Genomic DNA, 16,954 nt, shown 5'->3' with positions numbered 1-16,954 from the left:
GTTCATGCCCCTTGAGGCTGAGAGAATTGTACAGAAATAGCTCTACAAATATTTGCACGCTCTATCTATTGTATAACTGTTTGTGCTGCAGCACCGTTCTCTGTCAGAAAGTGGAAGAAACAGCTTTAAAAAGCCAATCCTGTAATGTGAACAAAGCTGAAAAAGAAAGCCAATAAGGGAATTTACCTGTCCTAGTCTACTTCAATCATTCAGGCACAACACAGATGTTTTTAATAAATAGATGGAGGAAGGAAGACACCACTGCAGAACTTTCAGCAAAGTTTATAGAAAGTTATTTTTATTTTTAAGGTCTTTCTAGTTAAAATGACTTGCAGAATTTTTCCCCATTTTGCCTGTAGGTGAACTTTATCCTGAAATAATACTCTTCAGAATATTCCTTTTAATCCAGTCTGAAAAGTCACTGTGAAACAAGACTCAGTAGTGAAAAATAATATAAAATATTCAGAAACCTTAAAATAGCGGAAAATGTGCATTCATTTTCATTTTAGTGTTATTATCATTTATGACTGATCTGCATCTTCAGAAGACATATGGATGTGTCTTCTTTAGTTGTGGATGTGCCATCCCTGGAAATGTTCAAGGCTGGGTTGGATACGGGTCTGAGCAGCGTGGTCTAATGGAAAGTGTCCCTGCCTGTGGCAAGGGGTTTGGAATGAGATAAACTTTAAATTCTCTTGCAAACCATTCTGTGATTCTATGATGCTATGGCCAGGACAGCACTTTAGTGCTTCAGAGTAATTTTGAGTAGAGATGTTTTTACACTTCCATACCCAGGGCTTCTCTGAGAGTGCACCTTGGTTTCTTTCTCTGCAAAATCCATTTTTATATCCTCCATTTATATCCTCCCTGCCTGTCCTTTCACTGACATCAGTGAAAAAAGGGTTATTCCCATGCTGAAATTTCAAGAAATAATTATTTGTCAGGTGTCTTATAACACATGGCACTATTTTGGCTCAAAATGTTGAATTTGCTATATTTTCACTTTTTGTATTTGTACTGGTATTGCTGAGGAGCAACTGCAGTGTAGTTCCCAGAAAATTAATCAATTAATATGAGAATTATTCTATATCACTACAGGAACTTAACCCTAGTTCCTCTCAAAGGTATATTCATGTGCCTAGCAGATAAACTGCCAGACTGCTTCAGCTCATTTTTGGAGGGGTGGGAAGGGAAATTATTTTTACAGAAATGCTAAGGTAAGGTCATAATAGCATTCAAACTGAATTTAGTAGCTCAGAGATAAATAAACTGCTCCACGGCACAGGTAAGTATTCAGAGTCTGATTTTGATCCCTAGAAAGATTTTGGATAATTTTTCAGTTGGTATGAGACCCTGTGGGATTATCTCTGCACACTTCATCCCCTGCTTGTATCAGTGTTCTCATGTTTTACTATTCATCGCTTCTCCTTTGTCCCTCAGGAAAAAGTCCAGCCACAGCAGAGTTTGGAAGCAAGACTTGAAATGCTAGGGGATTTTACAGTGGTATTGGCTAAGGACTCAGTTTTGAGGGATCTGGAGAAACCTTCTCATTCAACAGAGAAGGCAGCTACAGATTTTATCAGAAAGTTACGGGGTATAATAAAGCAAAATTTAGTTCGTTTATTGCAAAATGAAAGTCTCATGCACAACTGCATCTTTCTCCCATTTCCAAGTATATATTCAAAATTGCCATCTGTTTAGGATAACAGAGTTGGGGTTTTTTTTCCTCACAAGAGTGTTGATGTTTTCCAGATCCCTATTGATTCCCTTTTGTACTTTTTTATTTAGTACGACTATGAACAGGAATTATAACCCAAACTTCAGTGTGTCAACTGAAGTTGTATAGATATATTCCTGTTTCAACTAGTATTACAGAGATACCATTTTTGCCACTGCTATCCCTTGTTAGCCTTGTGTCTTGCTAGCCTTGATGCAGGAATTGCCTTGCTATTTCTGATATGCGGGCAGATCTGCAGCGGTGGCATCCTGACACCAGCATGTTTCTTTATTCTCACTGCTTCTTTGTATTCTGCAGGCTGGATGCTGTAGGTATTTCAAAGACATACAAATTTCTAAGTTTGCCTGTACCATACCTTTTCTCCCAAGATCACTTTTGCCACCTTTTTTTCTTTAGAGGAAAATTTGTACAGACAATTAAGATGCCTTTCTAATGATTTTCTTACAGGTAATGTGCTACCATGGAATGTATGAAAATTTTTTGCTTTAATGAAAATATTCAGTTAATTTTCAGTTCTATTTTAGTTCTTCAGCAACTTCAGATAAGGTTCAAATACATTTCTAATCAACTGTTCTGAAATGATAGGATAATTTCTTGCCTTTCATTTTCCCCCAGTGGAACTACCTTTGATGAATGCCCAGAAATAAGAAAGAAGAAAATGGCAGTCTGGAAGAACTTGAATTTCAATAGAGGAAATATGGAGCAGAATTTAGGATGGGCAGTTAAGAGTTTGGTTTAGCAATTCCAACCCCTATCCATGCTTCGCATTTACTGTGTGATACTGGATATGCAAAACAACCTCTACATTTCCCGAACTGTTAGGGTTGGTTAGCTAAATAACATGGTGTTTCCCAAAGTTATCTCAGGTCCAAAAAGTGTCCCATATCTGTTTTTTATGTATCAACAACAGTTGCCTGAGCCATTTTTTGCTCATTGACTTGTTCTTGTTGCTCTTAAGCTGCCTTTTGTGCAAGAGACATAAGATATGGAAGGATGAAGGTCATAAGCAGCATTAAAAAATGTATGACTTTCCAACAGTTTTATGTAAACCTTTGCTTTAATTACTATATCTTTACCCATCCTTTTCACTTTTTCCCACATCAGCATTTGGTACTGCTAAGACACACACAATAAATCTCAAAATGCTGTTCCACTCCATGAAAATAGTCTTCACTATTGCAGGAGCAATAGTGAGGGGGACAGTAAATCAAACACATTCCCATGATGGCCTTAAAAAGAAAGCTCCTTAAAAATGATTAATGTCTCCCAGTACTTTCACTAAAGAGCACCAGACATAAAAAAAGGACATTATTACGACTCTCCATCTCTGTTATCAGCACTGCAGGGAACTCCAGAAATTCCATAGGCAGGGAGTCCTGAGACATGGGGCAGAAGTTGAGAAGCAGGTGTTAAATTATTGTTGGAAGATACAGTCTTTGCCTATTGTAGGGGGTTTATGCGCTATTGAATACACTGGGCTCCTGCCAGTGAGATTGTAGAGGTATGGAGACACACTTTATTCTTCTGTGAAGCAGTTTTACTCCCTTTTGATTAAGATGGTATGATCATCTTTTATGGCCAAAATACAAGTAACTACCTTTAGAAATTCAGAACTATTCCAGTATAGTACTGTGATCAGATTATATGATTTGGGAAGACAATGAACTTTTAAAGTTTACATTAAATTGTTTTCATTAGCTGGAGAAAAATATCCATCCTTGAATCATCTAGATATTTAGTCCTCATACATAGTTCTTTGCGTATACAAACGCAGTCAGACACAACCATAGGTGAGATAGGAACAATAAGGGGAGTTTACCTTTCCTGATAACTGCATTCAGTGATTATATATCAAATATTCTCTAGTAGGAGATCAGAAATCATTATCTAAACTAATTAACAATAGGCTTTCACCTTTTTTTAATAGCCCAGTCCCATATGATCAGAATGATAGGGAATGGATATGCTGAAACCCACAAAACCCACAAAAGCTTACATCACACTCCCTGGAAGGTTTATTGTGCCTCAGATGCTGTTAGAGTGAAATTGGATAGAATTGTAGGGTGTGCCATAAACTAAGGCATGAACATGTCTGCCTTTAAAAAAAAAGATCAGAATCATAAATAGATAGATGGCTAAGTAAGCGTACAAACTTGAACAATGCTAAATTCTTCCTCTTGATGTAATGCTGCTGAACCTAATATCCCTCCTTGTCCTCTGTCATTGCATAAGGATATTTATTTTTGTGGTGATTTGTTTGTTTACAGTGTACCAAAAATTTGGAAGCCAGTTGCATTGCCTAACTTTTAGATAAGTTATAAGTTGGGGTTTTTTTTTGCCTAGCTAAAAATGTGGGGATTCATCTTGATACTGAAGACACAATTTCCTGAAAATTTGCAAATGCAACTTCCTATCATCATCTCAGCTAGAAGTGCTTCTACCTTAAATATATTCAGGAAATGGTAGAAAGAAGATGCAAACTCAATAACTCCTTACCTCAAATTTGGAGACAACAAGAAAATATGCTGCATAAATTGGAAATGTCAGGTGGAACTATATGAAGGGCATAGGATTTCTTTTATAGGAAATTCTGTGAATATTATTATTGGCTTCTTAAAACTATTAAAAAAAGTTATGTTAGCCCAGGAAAACTAATTTTCATAAAATCCATCCAATTTCTTGCTGAAGCTAGATTCGGTATGATTATGTTAGTTTTTAGTACTAGTTAATACCATTCTCCTCCTCCATCCATTTTCCTAATTTTTTCATGAAAATTTAGGGTAAAAAAAATAAAGTTCAATTCTCCCACACTTTAGTCATTCTCACCGTTTCTCATATAGATGAAGTAATGTGAATGCATCTGGAAAGATTTTTCTGCTTTTAGTTTAAGATGTGTGATAGTATATAAATTTCACCAATGTGTTAAATTACTTATGTATAAACTGAGTTCAATTTGTACTAATAGCTCTAATGTACATAGAGAGACAACACTGGTGCCAAGCTGGAGCAGAGTGAGTATCAGTAGCAGTTCATCACACACATTCCCCCTGCTGAGACATCATTTCTACTCACAAATGAAAAGCCTGTTTAAAGTGCTTGTGTGACTGAGATTCAGGCCTAAAATTTCTGGGTTTGCGAGGAAATTATAACTATAAGCCTTCGAACCAAAATGAAATTCAGAAACTACAGAGTTAATAGTAGCTGGATGAAATTTGAGGAAAGATTGGATCACTAGTATTTGGTGCAATTAGAAAAACCTGTAATTTTGTGTGTAGTACTTCCGAACACTGGAACATTTTATTTGAGTTCAAGCTGAGCCTTTTATCAAATGCAAGCCAAGCACAAAAAACTTAGGTCTTCTGGCTTCAGCATAAATACAAAATCTGCCTCCTTTTCAGAGTGAGCAGCATGGATTAGTACTGGAGCCCATTTAGAACAAGCTATCCCAAACACCCTTGGATATAATTCCTACTTTCTTTTTCTTGCCTCAGTTAATACTGATGCATCACTAAGTTTATTCAGTTTCTGGTGACTCAAACATTATATAGTGAAAATACATTAAAATATACCATAAAAGTAAACAAATCTAAACAAGAACATTTTAATATGAATATATAAAGTTGTAATTTGGATATATAAAGCTGTATTAAGAGCTGAATCTATCAGAAGGTTACTATCTTGGCTGCAATGACATGTATTCTTTTATGGAGCCTTTAAAATCATCAAGGCTGATTTGTAATGTTAGGCATCTCCCCTCTGGCAAACTCCTTGTCTAAACTTCCTGCTGAAGTAACCATCAGTTCAGCATGGTAAGCAAGGCCTGTGATTTAGTGGATTCTCTTATTTAAATTGTCCTTTTAGAACACAAGCATTTTGCTGCTAGGTTTGGGTTTCCTTTATTTTTTTTTAAACACAGTGATCATAGTTATTCCAATAACTTAATAAATTAAGAAAATTAAGGCAGCTAAATTATTTCACAGACCTACAAGCATCTGTCAGACGTGTCAGATGAGTGTTTTTTGGTATTTTTCTTTTAATTATAGCAGGTGTGTGTAAGAAGAGACTATATGGCAAGAATGGAAAGACTTCATGTTTTTAAGATTTGATCACTCCATGTGGCTCTTTAGAGAGAAAAATACCAATTTTAAAGGTGATTTTCAATGCAGCAGACAGATAAATTGTTAAAACAGATAAATTGTTATAAAGTGTCTAGTAATTAGAATCATAAAAATAGAAATGGCACATAAGCAAGAAATAAGGAAGGATTTCTATTTTAAACCCTAAGGAGAAGTGCCCCCTTGAAAAACTGCTAAGAACATTAGTGGAATCTCCATTACTTGGTGGCTTGAAAGCAAGGCTGGATTCTGTGTTGAATTGGAGTACAGGCTGGAAGAATAAGTTATGAAAACCCATCTCTTGCAATCTTCTTGCCTCCCCTCTCAGCTCTACTGTCTCTTCTCCCCAGGGCTGCAGCTCTGGGGATGAGCTGTGAGCCCAGCTCAGGCTCGGAATAAGGCTCTGTGTTCCCCCCAGGACACAAACACTTTGCTACACCAGCACAGGGTTTCCACAAGGTTTTGTGTGAGGCCTTTAAAGCAGGAAAGGACTGTTTTTAATCTAGAGGCTGAAAAAGCCCCTGGGAGCATCTGAGGTGTGAGGGCAAAACTGAGCAGAGGTAGAGAGCTGCCCCGTATGAGGGACAGCAAGGGAGTGGTTCTGGGGTGATGCTCTTTCCTGCAGAACCTGTCCTTGCTGGGGCAGGGGGGGAGGGAAAGAGTCATCCTGCAGCACATGAGCATGTTCTTGGACTTGTGTCTGTGTGGTGTTTAATGCTCCCTCTTCCTCAGGTCTTGTGTTGGCCAAGAAGTGGAGTCTGGCAGTGTATGGATTGTGCGCAAATGCAGAGGTCAGGCAAAGCTGAAACCTTTGGTTTGCAAAGGAAGAATTTGCTGATATTTATTGCTGTAATATACAAAAATGAATCATTACAGCAGAACTGTGTTTCTTAGATGGCATATTAAAAGTGAAAATAATATTTTTTCTGGTTAATTCCTTTTTCCAATTGTAGGTTCAGTGAGTGAGAAGCTGCCACAACGAGAAGGAGCAGGCAAAACAGGTAAATATCTTAGTTGGCCTTTAAATAGAAACTAAAATAGCTGTGGGAGACACTACTGTGGTTTTCCATATATTTAAATTATCAATATAAATTTATGATGCATTGTAGCTGCATATATAATATATATGCATGCATGTTATCAATTTTATATTTGCATTGCAGATATTTAATAAACTTAAAAGTATAAATATATATATGTATGCACAGACACTATATTTTTCTAGTTTTAGTCCTATAGACTTTGCAATTCAGTGCTGTTTACAGCAACTTTCCTTCCCAATTCTATACTCTGAAATATTTTCCCATACTTTTTGCTTTTTCTGGAGGACAGATTATTCTGTCTGTTTGATAAAGATAACATTCTGCAGCCCCAAAATCTTGGGAACTGGAGTTCTCACTTTATTTCCATAGCAATCAGTGCTTGAGTCATCATGGACCCAGCACTTGGCTTTATATTGGGATTAATTCATCTGATGGCTTATATTTATGGCCAGAAGTTTGTTGTCGTTTGATATAGGTCATGATGTATATCTTTTTGGCAGAACAAAATCTGATGTGAATATAGCTCGCAGACTAAAATGGATGAGATGCCTATGCTCCAAACACTTGAAAGAATTTTAGATTTAGCTAAATATTTCCATCAGTTACACTGCATAAATTTTAAAGAAGTTACTCATTTTTGTTCTAATGTTAATGCCTCTCTGTTTGGTGCATGGTAAATATAGCTAATTTTTTTTTACAGGCACTTTTGCAGCATTGCAATAAACCTAACATTTAAATAAACTATAGTAGGAGATCAGAAATCATTTTCTAAACACATTAGTGCTCTTAGGCTAAAAGAATCAGTACTTCTTTAGGGCTAATTATCACAAAGTACTGAAAAATTGGTCCTTCATGTATTTCCAGACAAACTGAGGGTTCCACTAACCTTACGTTGCCCATTTTCTTCAGGTCTGGACTTTCATTTTCAGCTTTGAATGGAATGAACTATTCCACATATAAAACTTGACTGGTATTCTTTTTTTTTGTTTGTGGCTGTGATGGCTGAACTACTGAACCCTGAATGAGCAGTCATAGAACAAGGAAGTGAACACAGTTTATCAAATCTCCCTTCTTACCATGTATATTTGTGTCTTAAGTGACATGATTGTATTTTACTCGTGCCTGGTTTTTGTTCTCCAGCACAAGCCTGCAGCATTAAAGGCTTCTGACCTGGTTCCCAGGTGGTCCCTGCTTCTTCTCAGATGCTGCTGTCTTCCTCTCCTCTCCCTTCTTTCAGTTGGATACTGCCTTATGCTTTAAATAAAGCAGTGTTGTCCGAGGCATCCAAAATTCTTTGGCGACTACCACAGCGTAGGGACCAGGATCATACATCTATCTGAGTTAAGGAGCTGTGCTTCAGCTTCACAGCCAGTGTAGTAAAACATATTTTGTAGCTCAGCTTGCAAGGGCACAGTAGTATTTTTTGCAACAAACATAACACTCTCTGCTCCTCTTTCCTCCACATGTTCCTGCGGAGTAACCAGGGGTGTCTGCCCATATTGTAGCCCAGCAAGCTTAGGCTGGTTCACAGTGTTCTCAGTGCTCCAGAGGACGTGCTTCAGACCTTCAAGGTGTGGCCTTGAGGACTCTCCTCAAGAGACAACATAGACTTAACTTGAGACAGTCTCCTCTTCCAAGATGTCTCGTAGATATGGAGCTGGTGAGCCATATCTGCTGTACTTGTGCACCTTGCTTTCTCTGGGTATTCCAATACTGAAAGAAAACTTCCAGCTGCAGATATTGGAGACCAGGGGCTTTGTTAGCATGTTTGTAAATTTAAATATTAAACTGAACAGAAATGAAGCTTAAAATTTATTCCCTAAAGTATGTTCTCTGGCTCCACAGTTCTTTCCCCTATCCAAGGAAAATATTTATACTCTGAAAAGCACAGGTGTCAGAGTTGGGATCACATCCCTCTTTTCTGGTTCTTAACTGACTGCAGGACTGTGTTCTTGGTAACTGAACTCTGACAGCAAACAGAATTTAAACAGGTTTATGTTTAAATATACAGAGTGGCATCCATGTGCCAGCCAGGAAGAATTGTACAATTAGTCTGTGAGATATCTAATTCACATCAGTCATTAAACATATGTTGTTTTACAACAGCAGCAACACCAAAATGGTTTTAAATGCTGCTTGAACAAAGTTCAGGAGCCTAATTTTGATTGGGCTGATTATCACTGAGTTGCAGCATTATGCTGAATTTCAGATAAGTGCATAAGATTAAATGTGTCCAAACTGAAATTGTGTACCAAAAGATGATCAGAAAAGTGTCATTTAAATGCAGACCCAATCCCTGGCTTGGCTCTGGGTAATATCTGGGTAAGTTACCTTCTGAAATACCGGGTTTCCCGAATCACATAGTGATTGATGATCTAAATATGTGTCTTGATTTTCAGTACAGTAGGATGCTTGATGGCCTCTCTGAAATTAATCAATGGTCTTATTCCACCACCCAGAGGATACCACAGAAATGCCAGCAAAGCTAATGAGGAGTTACAGTCTTTCATAGCATTGGAGCAAAGAATCCTGCCATTGTGTGGACATGAAGAAAGAGCACTCTTAAAAGAAATCTCCTTATGCCTTGGTTAGATATTTTTGCATTGAAAATAAGATCCCATTGCTGCTGCTTTGGTTTTGTATAAAGATCACTATTTCATGGCTGGAAATTTGGTTTTACCTGCTATCAATATCTACCTAATATCTGTATTTGCTGACCTAGACTATGATCCTTAGAGGCAAAGGTCAGAGTGACCCCAAACCTTTTGCATGATTTAAAGACAACACAGGCTTAAAAATACCCCAAGCAGTGATGGTGATAGCAAAGAGAACAGGAGACTCTTGGAATTGCACTAGCAGAAAGGAAAGGAAAGGAAAGAGAGTGTGTTAGCCTAAAAGCTGCTGCTCCCTTGTTACCCAGGTAAGGCTACAAGCCAGAAGCAGCTTCTCAGTTACCTTACATTCTGTCTTCCATGAAAATGCCAAGAAAACAATCTGGAAACTATTTTGGTCTGACATCCACCTGTGAAACTGCAAGAAATAGTAATAAAACCTTTGCACAGAAGATGCTGTTTACTGCAGTACACCTTGGTCTTGGAGTTAGCTCCATGCCACAGGAAAATATGACTGGAAAATATGGTCTAGCATGGTCTCCTGAGTCATATTTACCCCACATCTGCGATAGTTTTAAATAACAAAAACATAATAAAGTAAAGATGGGTCTTTGGTACCACTCTGTTTAGCAAAAGCTTGTTTAAATAGTTTTTTATGTTTAATTTTTCTTTTCCAGCACTACGTCCACAGTGTTTTACTGAACCTAAAATGACTCACATCTTCTTGTCATTTCTGTAATTTTCCCTCCCTCATTTCTTGCCGTAATGGTTGGTAGTAGGTGGATGAAGAGTGCTGACCAGAGGATAACAGTTGTGCAAACAATATTCTGGTTATATAATCCATGAATCTTACTTGTAAATCAACTTGATTCTTGAATAGATCCTGCTGTACTTAAAAATCCCTTTGATTTTAAGGTGTCTGCAGCCAGTCATTTCCTCCAGGCTCTTTTTGCTTTTACAGGTTTCACTTCTTCTATACATTTATCTAATTATTTCTTAGAAATGCTGATTTTTCAGTTATAATCTATAGGTATCAGTGTGCAGCATAAGAAGTGAAGAATTACACTCCAGAGAGCAACCTGATCACTTCATGCATCATCAAAGAACTTGCAATAAATTCATCATCCATAACCTCAAACCCTATCCATTTATAAAACATAGTCTTGATATGTAATATATCTGTGCTGTGTACTGCCTATGAAGAATGTTTAAATTATTGTTTACTGGCCGGGGCTATGTGCAAATCATTCTTTTCAATCATGTATGTACACTTATTTAGCTTACTCTCATAATTGTAGTCTCCTTGCAAATCTTTTCCATTCTGAATTCAGATGATGCCTCAGCTCCCGCGCTGGAGACTCAGCCTCAAGGTGATGAAGAAGGTGAGCAAATTTAACAGTGTGGTATTAAACTGTGCAGTTGTGGACTGTATTCCACAACATAAAATGCCATCCTAGGAGTATCTGCCACTGCTGGGGCAGTTGCAAGAAAGTGCAAACATCTGTTCTTTTTTTAGGAGCAACAAAGACAGCAAACACATTAGAGTCTTGCAGGCAGTGAATTTTGTATGATAGTCTGGAGATGAGACTTTACCTGTGGAGACCAGCATCAGCAATTTTAATTGTCATGACTGAGGGCAGACACAGGTTTTGAACTTGAGTCAAAGTGAAGATTAGAACTCTGTGTTCAAATAAAGAAGTTAAAGTGTAATGACTAGTAATGTCACTGTTAAGGCTGATGTTTTGTGAGGCTTATTTGCCTCTGGAGAAATTAATTGCCATTAAATAAGCAATAATAGTCCTATGTTGTGGCTGCCTTATCACTCACTACAAATCTTGCAGAATTTGGGTCTGCAGCCATTATATATTTTGGGTCCAGAGTAGAACATTTTTATTTTGACTAAACATAATTTTAATCTAGAAGTGTTTATTCAACTTTTAGATTGAGAAATCTCCTGTACAAATAGGATAAGGAAAGGACTATTCCTGCCTTTGCATGAATAAAATCTTAACTGTGGTGGTGTTCACAGGGGTCTCAGGAAGAGAGAAGAGATGAGGATCTGACTCCATGTTTCAGAGGCTGATTTCCTATTTTATGATTTATTTTATAGTAAAACTATACTAAAGGAATTGAAGAAAAAATTTCATCAGAAGGCTTGCAAGGAAAGGAAAGAATGGAATGATAATAAAATCTTTTGACTGACCAGACAGTCTGAGACAGCTGGACTGTGTTTGGCCATTAATTAAAAACAACCAGATGAGACCAATCACAGATCCACCTGTTGCATTCCGCAGCAGCAGATAATCATTGTTTACATTTTGTTCCTGAGGCCTCTCGGCTTCTCAGGAGAAAAATCCTGGCAAATGGATTTTTCAGAAAATATCATAGCTACACTTAACTGCCCTAATATAAACCAATGTTGCCTTTTTTTTAAAGATCCATGTTTCTTTAAAACTAGCCTTTATTCAGTTGCTAATAACTCTTAAAAATGTTAACATACTTTATAAAGTATGTTCTGTTGCCTTTTCTTTTTTCTAGATATAGCTTCTCGTTATCCTACCTTATGGACTGAGCAAGTAAAGAGTAGACAGAACAAAACCAATAAAAGCTCAGGTAAGAAACTTAGGTTGTCCTTACTTTGTAAAGCTCCTGTGAAGGTATGCATGAACCATTTTAATAACCATCATGCTTCCACTCTCGTTGTATGATAGTGCCTTAATGATTAGCAATGGTGATGATTTACTAAGCTCATGCATCATACATTCCTTTATAGAGGAGTACTTTTGGCCAGGTTTTACTTGGCTAAAATGATGTTAGTCCACTAAAGTCTCTGGTTCATACCTATTTGCATGTTTAGTGGGTCAGACATTTACTTTTGACATTCTTTTAAATTATCTTTCTCTTTGTTATCTGCTTAATTTTGGGTGATATGTAGCAAGAAGGGGCTTGTAAAATGACAGTGTGGGTTACATTTGTTTGGTGGTGAATCTTAGGAGGAAAACTTCAAAAAGCAAACTCTCATCAGAAGCCAGTTTTCAGTGAGCAGGAATTGGAAAGACAATGTTACCTGCTTTTTTCTACATCAGTCACCTGCTATCTACAAACTGGTTTGATGTGAATTAATTATGTTGCTTTTTAAAATTAATTGTGGAGTTCTGGCTTTACTTATTTTCATCACTGTTTAGAATTGAGCTTTTTAAACCTGGACTAGGAATGTCAGGTGAATGTCCTAAGACTGAATTCTCTAGAGTATTCGCATAAATTCAGTGCTTTGGTGGATGATAAATTTTGGTGCCTTTCTCATTGCTCCTTCCTTTCAGTGGGATAAACTTTTGAGAATATTCCTGGTTTCTATTTCTGTGGAAAAATTTATAGTTTGAAAGGAAACATTATTGATGTAGGCTATGATTCAGTAAATCACCCCAAATTCAAATCCAGTAGAAATTGAAGTTATGCACTACATTAAGTACAGTGCTTAAATATTTTACTGAATTGAAGGCCAAAAGCACTTAGAAAAGACAAACAATCATAATAAGAAAGAAAGCAAGATGCTAAAAGGTTTAAAGATTCCTTTATACAAGCCATTTTTAACATCAGTGCAATAATTATTAATGATTTTTTCTCTCCTTGATTTTCCAGTAGGCACTTAAGGGAAGAACCTTAAACAGTGTAGGCAAGAGTTTGAAGCAAATAATTTTCATGCTGGAGATTACATTTTTCATTTCTTTAGTCAGTGTAGGCAAGAACAGAATTCCTTTGGGATTTCTGTAGCATAAAATATGTCTATAGAAATTTGTCACTTAGGAGTATTTGTTTAATTTTTACAGTTCTAGAGACTAAAGCAAGACTTCTTGAGTTTGCAGTGTAGCTGCCAAAGCTTCGACACACACACACACACACACACACACACACACACACACACAGAGAAAAAATAAAAAAGGTGAGTTTATTTCTGGGAACTGGTAACTTCCAGTCCATTTAAAAACACATTTACAAGAGAAGTGGAATCAGAAGCATAGTTTACCTGTGTTGTGACTCCTAGCCCATCATCAAAAGCATGATTGTGTTAGATTTGCTAACAACAGGACTTGCTCACGATGGTGGTGCCATACCCAGGCTAGCAGAATTACTTCAGGAGGAACTATGCAGCCAACCTTTCTGTAATTTGCAGCTATATCTGATGTGCCAGATTGACATAATCAATCAAGGTGAATCCAGGTGCTAAAAACAGTGTTGTCACTGATAGTTTTAGGAAGGTTTTTAAGGTCTTGAAAAAAAAAAAGAGTACAATTTTTCTCGTATTACCTCTCAGAGTGGTGCCAAGGTTTTTGGAAACATCTACAGAGAACCAACTCTGGACTGTTATGTGTACAGAGCAGGAAAGAACTTGCCACTGAATCCAGTGGACTGTAAACTTGCTGTCTTCCCACTTCCAGGCTTCAATATAAAGGATAAATATTGATGTCTTCTTCACTCAGTTAGCTTAGTAAACTCTGATTCAAACTTGATCATACAAACTTTAGAAAACTTATTCAAAAATATTTGTCTGAGGAAAAGGAAGAAAATTTATCTCTGCATAGGAACTGTGTTTATAAAACAAAACATGAAGACAAATTTATTCGTAAGGGGCTAAATTTTCCTTTGTTTTTCTATAGTAATCCTAATGCTGTTAAAGAAATTCTTGAGGTGCAAATAACCCTACTATCTAGCCCTGCCTATAGAACATAAATAAAAAAAAGACAAAATTAAAATTTCAGGCAAGATCCTAATATCCTATTTAAAGACTTACTATTTTAGTCTATACTGCTTCATTTTTGCTAGTTTTTACCAGAATATATGTTCTAATGTACCATGATCAACATGTCATCTACAAACTTCTCTTGAGCTGACAAATCAATCTCCTTAGGAGAAAGGTTTTGTGAGTTAAGGTCACAAATGAATACATTCAACTTGTTTTAATTAATACATTAAATTTTTTTTAACCATGAAGTGGTTTGCTTTTGCTGTTCTGCAAATGACCTGCCAGTTACAATTAGCCAGTAAAATCAGCATAAACTATTTCAGGTTTTGGAAGATAGAAAATAATGGCTCAGGAAATTCTAGTTTATATTAGCTCTCCAGTGCATTCATTTGACTGAATGAGCCTAAATTAATTTAGCACAGAGTAATGGCATTTGCAAGGATCACAGATGCAAGGCATGAAACGAGTGGATTATATATCCATGTTCTATAATGCTTTCTAGTGTGTGTTCTTTTTGTTGGCTCTGAGAAATAGGCTTTTGCCTTCACTTAAGGCATTTGTGGAGTGGTATTTAACCTATTAGTTTTTGAAGACAAAATTTTACTCCTGGAAAAAATGCCATCAACACTGGATTATGTTACAATAGCTCTGTTTAGAGTGGCTGTTTTGAGCAGAAACATCCGAATAGCTGTTTCGGTACATTTAAGATGATTTCCAAAATACTTTTTCTTTCCATACTTAGAGTATTCATCTCATTGCTAAAGTAGATTTTGCTGAGATATTTTATACATACGTCACAGTGCCTTGGTAAATATTTTATGACTGCCCCCACACTCCTCATTTCTTTCTCCATTTCACAGGAAACATTGCAGATTTGCCATATCAGATTGACAGAAGTAAGAATTTTATCAACAGCCATAGAAAATAAACAGAAAACAATGAACAAGGGACTACATGGATTCTAAATAAGACACAGCCTACACTGCTGTGTGTCTGTGAACTCAGGGTCTAAATTCCTGCTAGGAATTTAGGCATGGTGTCTAGTTTAGATCTGTAGTTGATATTAAGGTGTCTGTATTTTGGGCAGACATAGTCCCACACCAGTATCAGTTGGAAATCCAGGCACTATATGAGTGGAGAAGACAGTGCAGATACTTTCCCATCACCTAACAGGGAATATCCAGCTTAGGATGGACTTTAAATCTCTTAGGTTCTCCTTGCCACATCTGCTCTATCACCAGTTTATATCCCTGTGGGATTCTTAGCAATACAGTGTGATGTTTAACAGAGGTTGTACACCATTTTTTGTGTTTGAGTACAGACAAAGAAAGTGTAGTTTAATTCTTTTCACAATGCCCAGTGAAACTTCAAATTCATTTTGTTAGCTTGAATTTGAGAGCCATTATTTTCAAATAGTCTGTTGTGGGAGCACTTTCCTGAGAAATAAATAGGGTGAGTTTAAGTGATAAAATTTTTAATGTTCAAAAAAGTTCTTAAAGTACTCAGCGATTTTTCTGTAGAATCTGTATTTTGTAATAAATATGTAAGTGTAGAAAACACCACAGAATAAACCATACTTAGTGTAAAACTTCATTAATTTTGCAAATAAAGGAAAGAAAAATTCTTCTGTAACCTGTAATATATGTATATAGGTACTTAAAGACCTTAGAAATTCTGGTGATAGTGTAATTCAAGATAAAAAAAAGTTTGAATATTGTTCTAGTGGTTAAAATACAGTACAGTTTCACCTATTTACTATTCAGTTTTCTTATTATACTTTCATCTGTTTCTGTAGAGATGCAATAGTATCCTAGCACTAATGATTTATATGTTCATTGATCAGACATTTGTTGATTGTGTATTTAATGAGCATTGTAAAGGTGTTGTAAAGCTGGTCTTTGTTGTGTTGATAATCCAGTATGACCAAAACAGAAGAGAGGAAGAAATTGTTGCCTTTCTTTGTTGATCCAATAGTTCACATTTCATCTGAATCCCAGAGATGAGTGATGCACTGTTTGTGTGAGCTCTGTGATTTCTGCCATCTTTATGCTTATATGCTTTAAGCAGGTGCTAGTGGACAAGCCATTCATAATCCATCATAAAATAGGGTTGACCCAGAGAAAATCCTGATCTGCCATTAAGGCTTCTGAACCAGAGTCAGGTTTATGTGATTATGACATTTTTCCTCCAGAATGAAGAATCCTAAATCACAATTAATTGTCTCCTCAAACCATGATTTTAGTGATTTCAAGAGTACCCAGATTTCAAACCCCTTAATCTGGATATTCTGGTAATGTAGAATCATTATCATCATAATTTTTTACTTCACCTGTGCACACATGAAAGGGACACATAGATTTTTATTTAATTTTCTGACACGATGGGGTGGTGTTTTATTGCTGCCTTTTTGCTACAGACTTTTCAGAGCTTAAAAAATCTGTTGTAAGATTTTATCAATTAGTCCCAGAGAGTTCAATCCAAAAGGAGTTTCATTCTCAAAACACCATCTGGGAAAACACTGATGTACAGCAATGTATTATAGACTCCGTGCAAATGTAAATTAAAAAACTGTATGATGTCTGCTGAGAATACCTTCTTAATAGACTAAAATAATGAAATCTAAAGTGATAATTATGTGTCTGTATCTATACAAAATAGCTGCTTGCATTTATCTGTCTGTATAGTCTGAATCTGTTGGCAAAGTG

General features: G+C 36.5%; 1 protein-coding gene across 1 annotated transcript in view; it reads left to right on the top strand.

Annotated features, from left to right (window-relative positions):
* Positions 1–16,954, top strand: part of SMOC2 (SPARC related modular calcium binding 2) — a gene marked incomplete at both ends in the record, with an annotated part of 136,958 nt that overhangs the window by 59,117 nt on the left and 60,887 nt on the right. The window contains 3 exons of the mRNA XM_084202185.1: positions 6,807–6,854; positions 10,807–10,890; positions 12,047–12,121. Of these exons, the coding sequence (XP_084058311.1) occupies positions 6,807–6,854; positions 10,807–10,890; positions 12,047–12,121 (207 nt within the window). The remainder of the gene's footprint in view (positions 1–6,806; positions 6,855–10,806; positions 10,891–12,046; positions 12,122–16,954) is intronic.

The sequence above is a fragment of the Fringilla coelebs genome, assembly GCF_963513975.1.
Source record: "Fringilla coelebs genome assembly, chromosome: 3".
Classification (NCBI taxonomy): Eukaryota; Metazoa; Chordata; class Aves; order Passeriformes; family Fringillidae; genus Fringilla; species Fringilla coelebs.
This window is presented reverse-complemented; position numbering and strand designations above follow the sequence as displayed.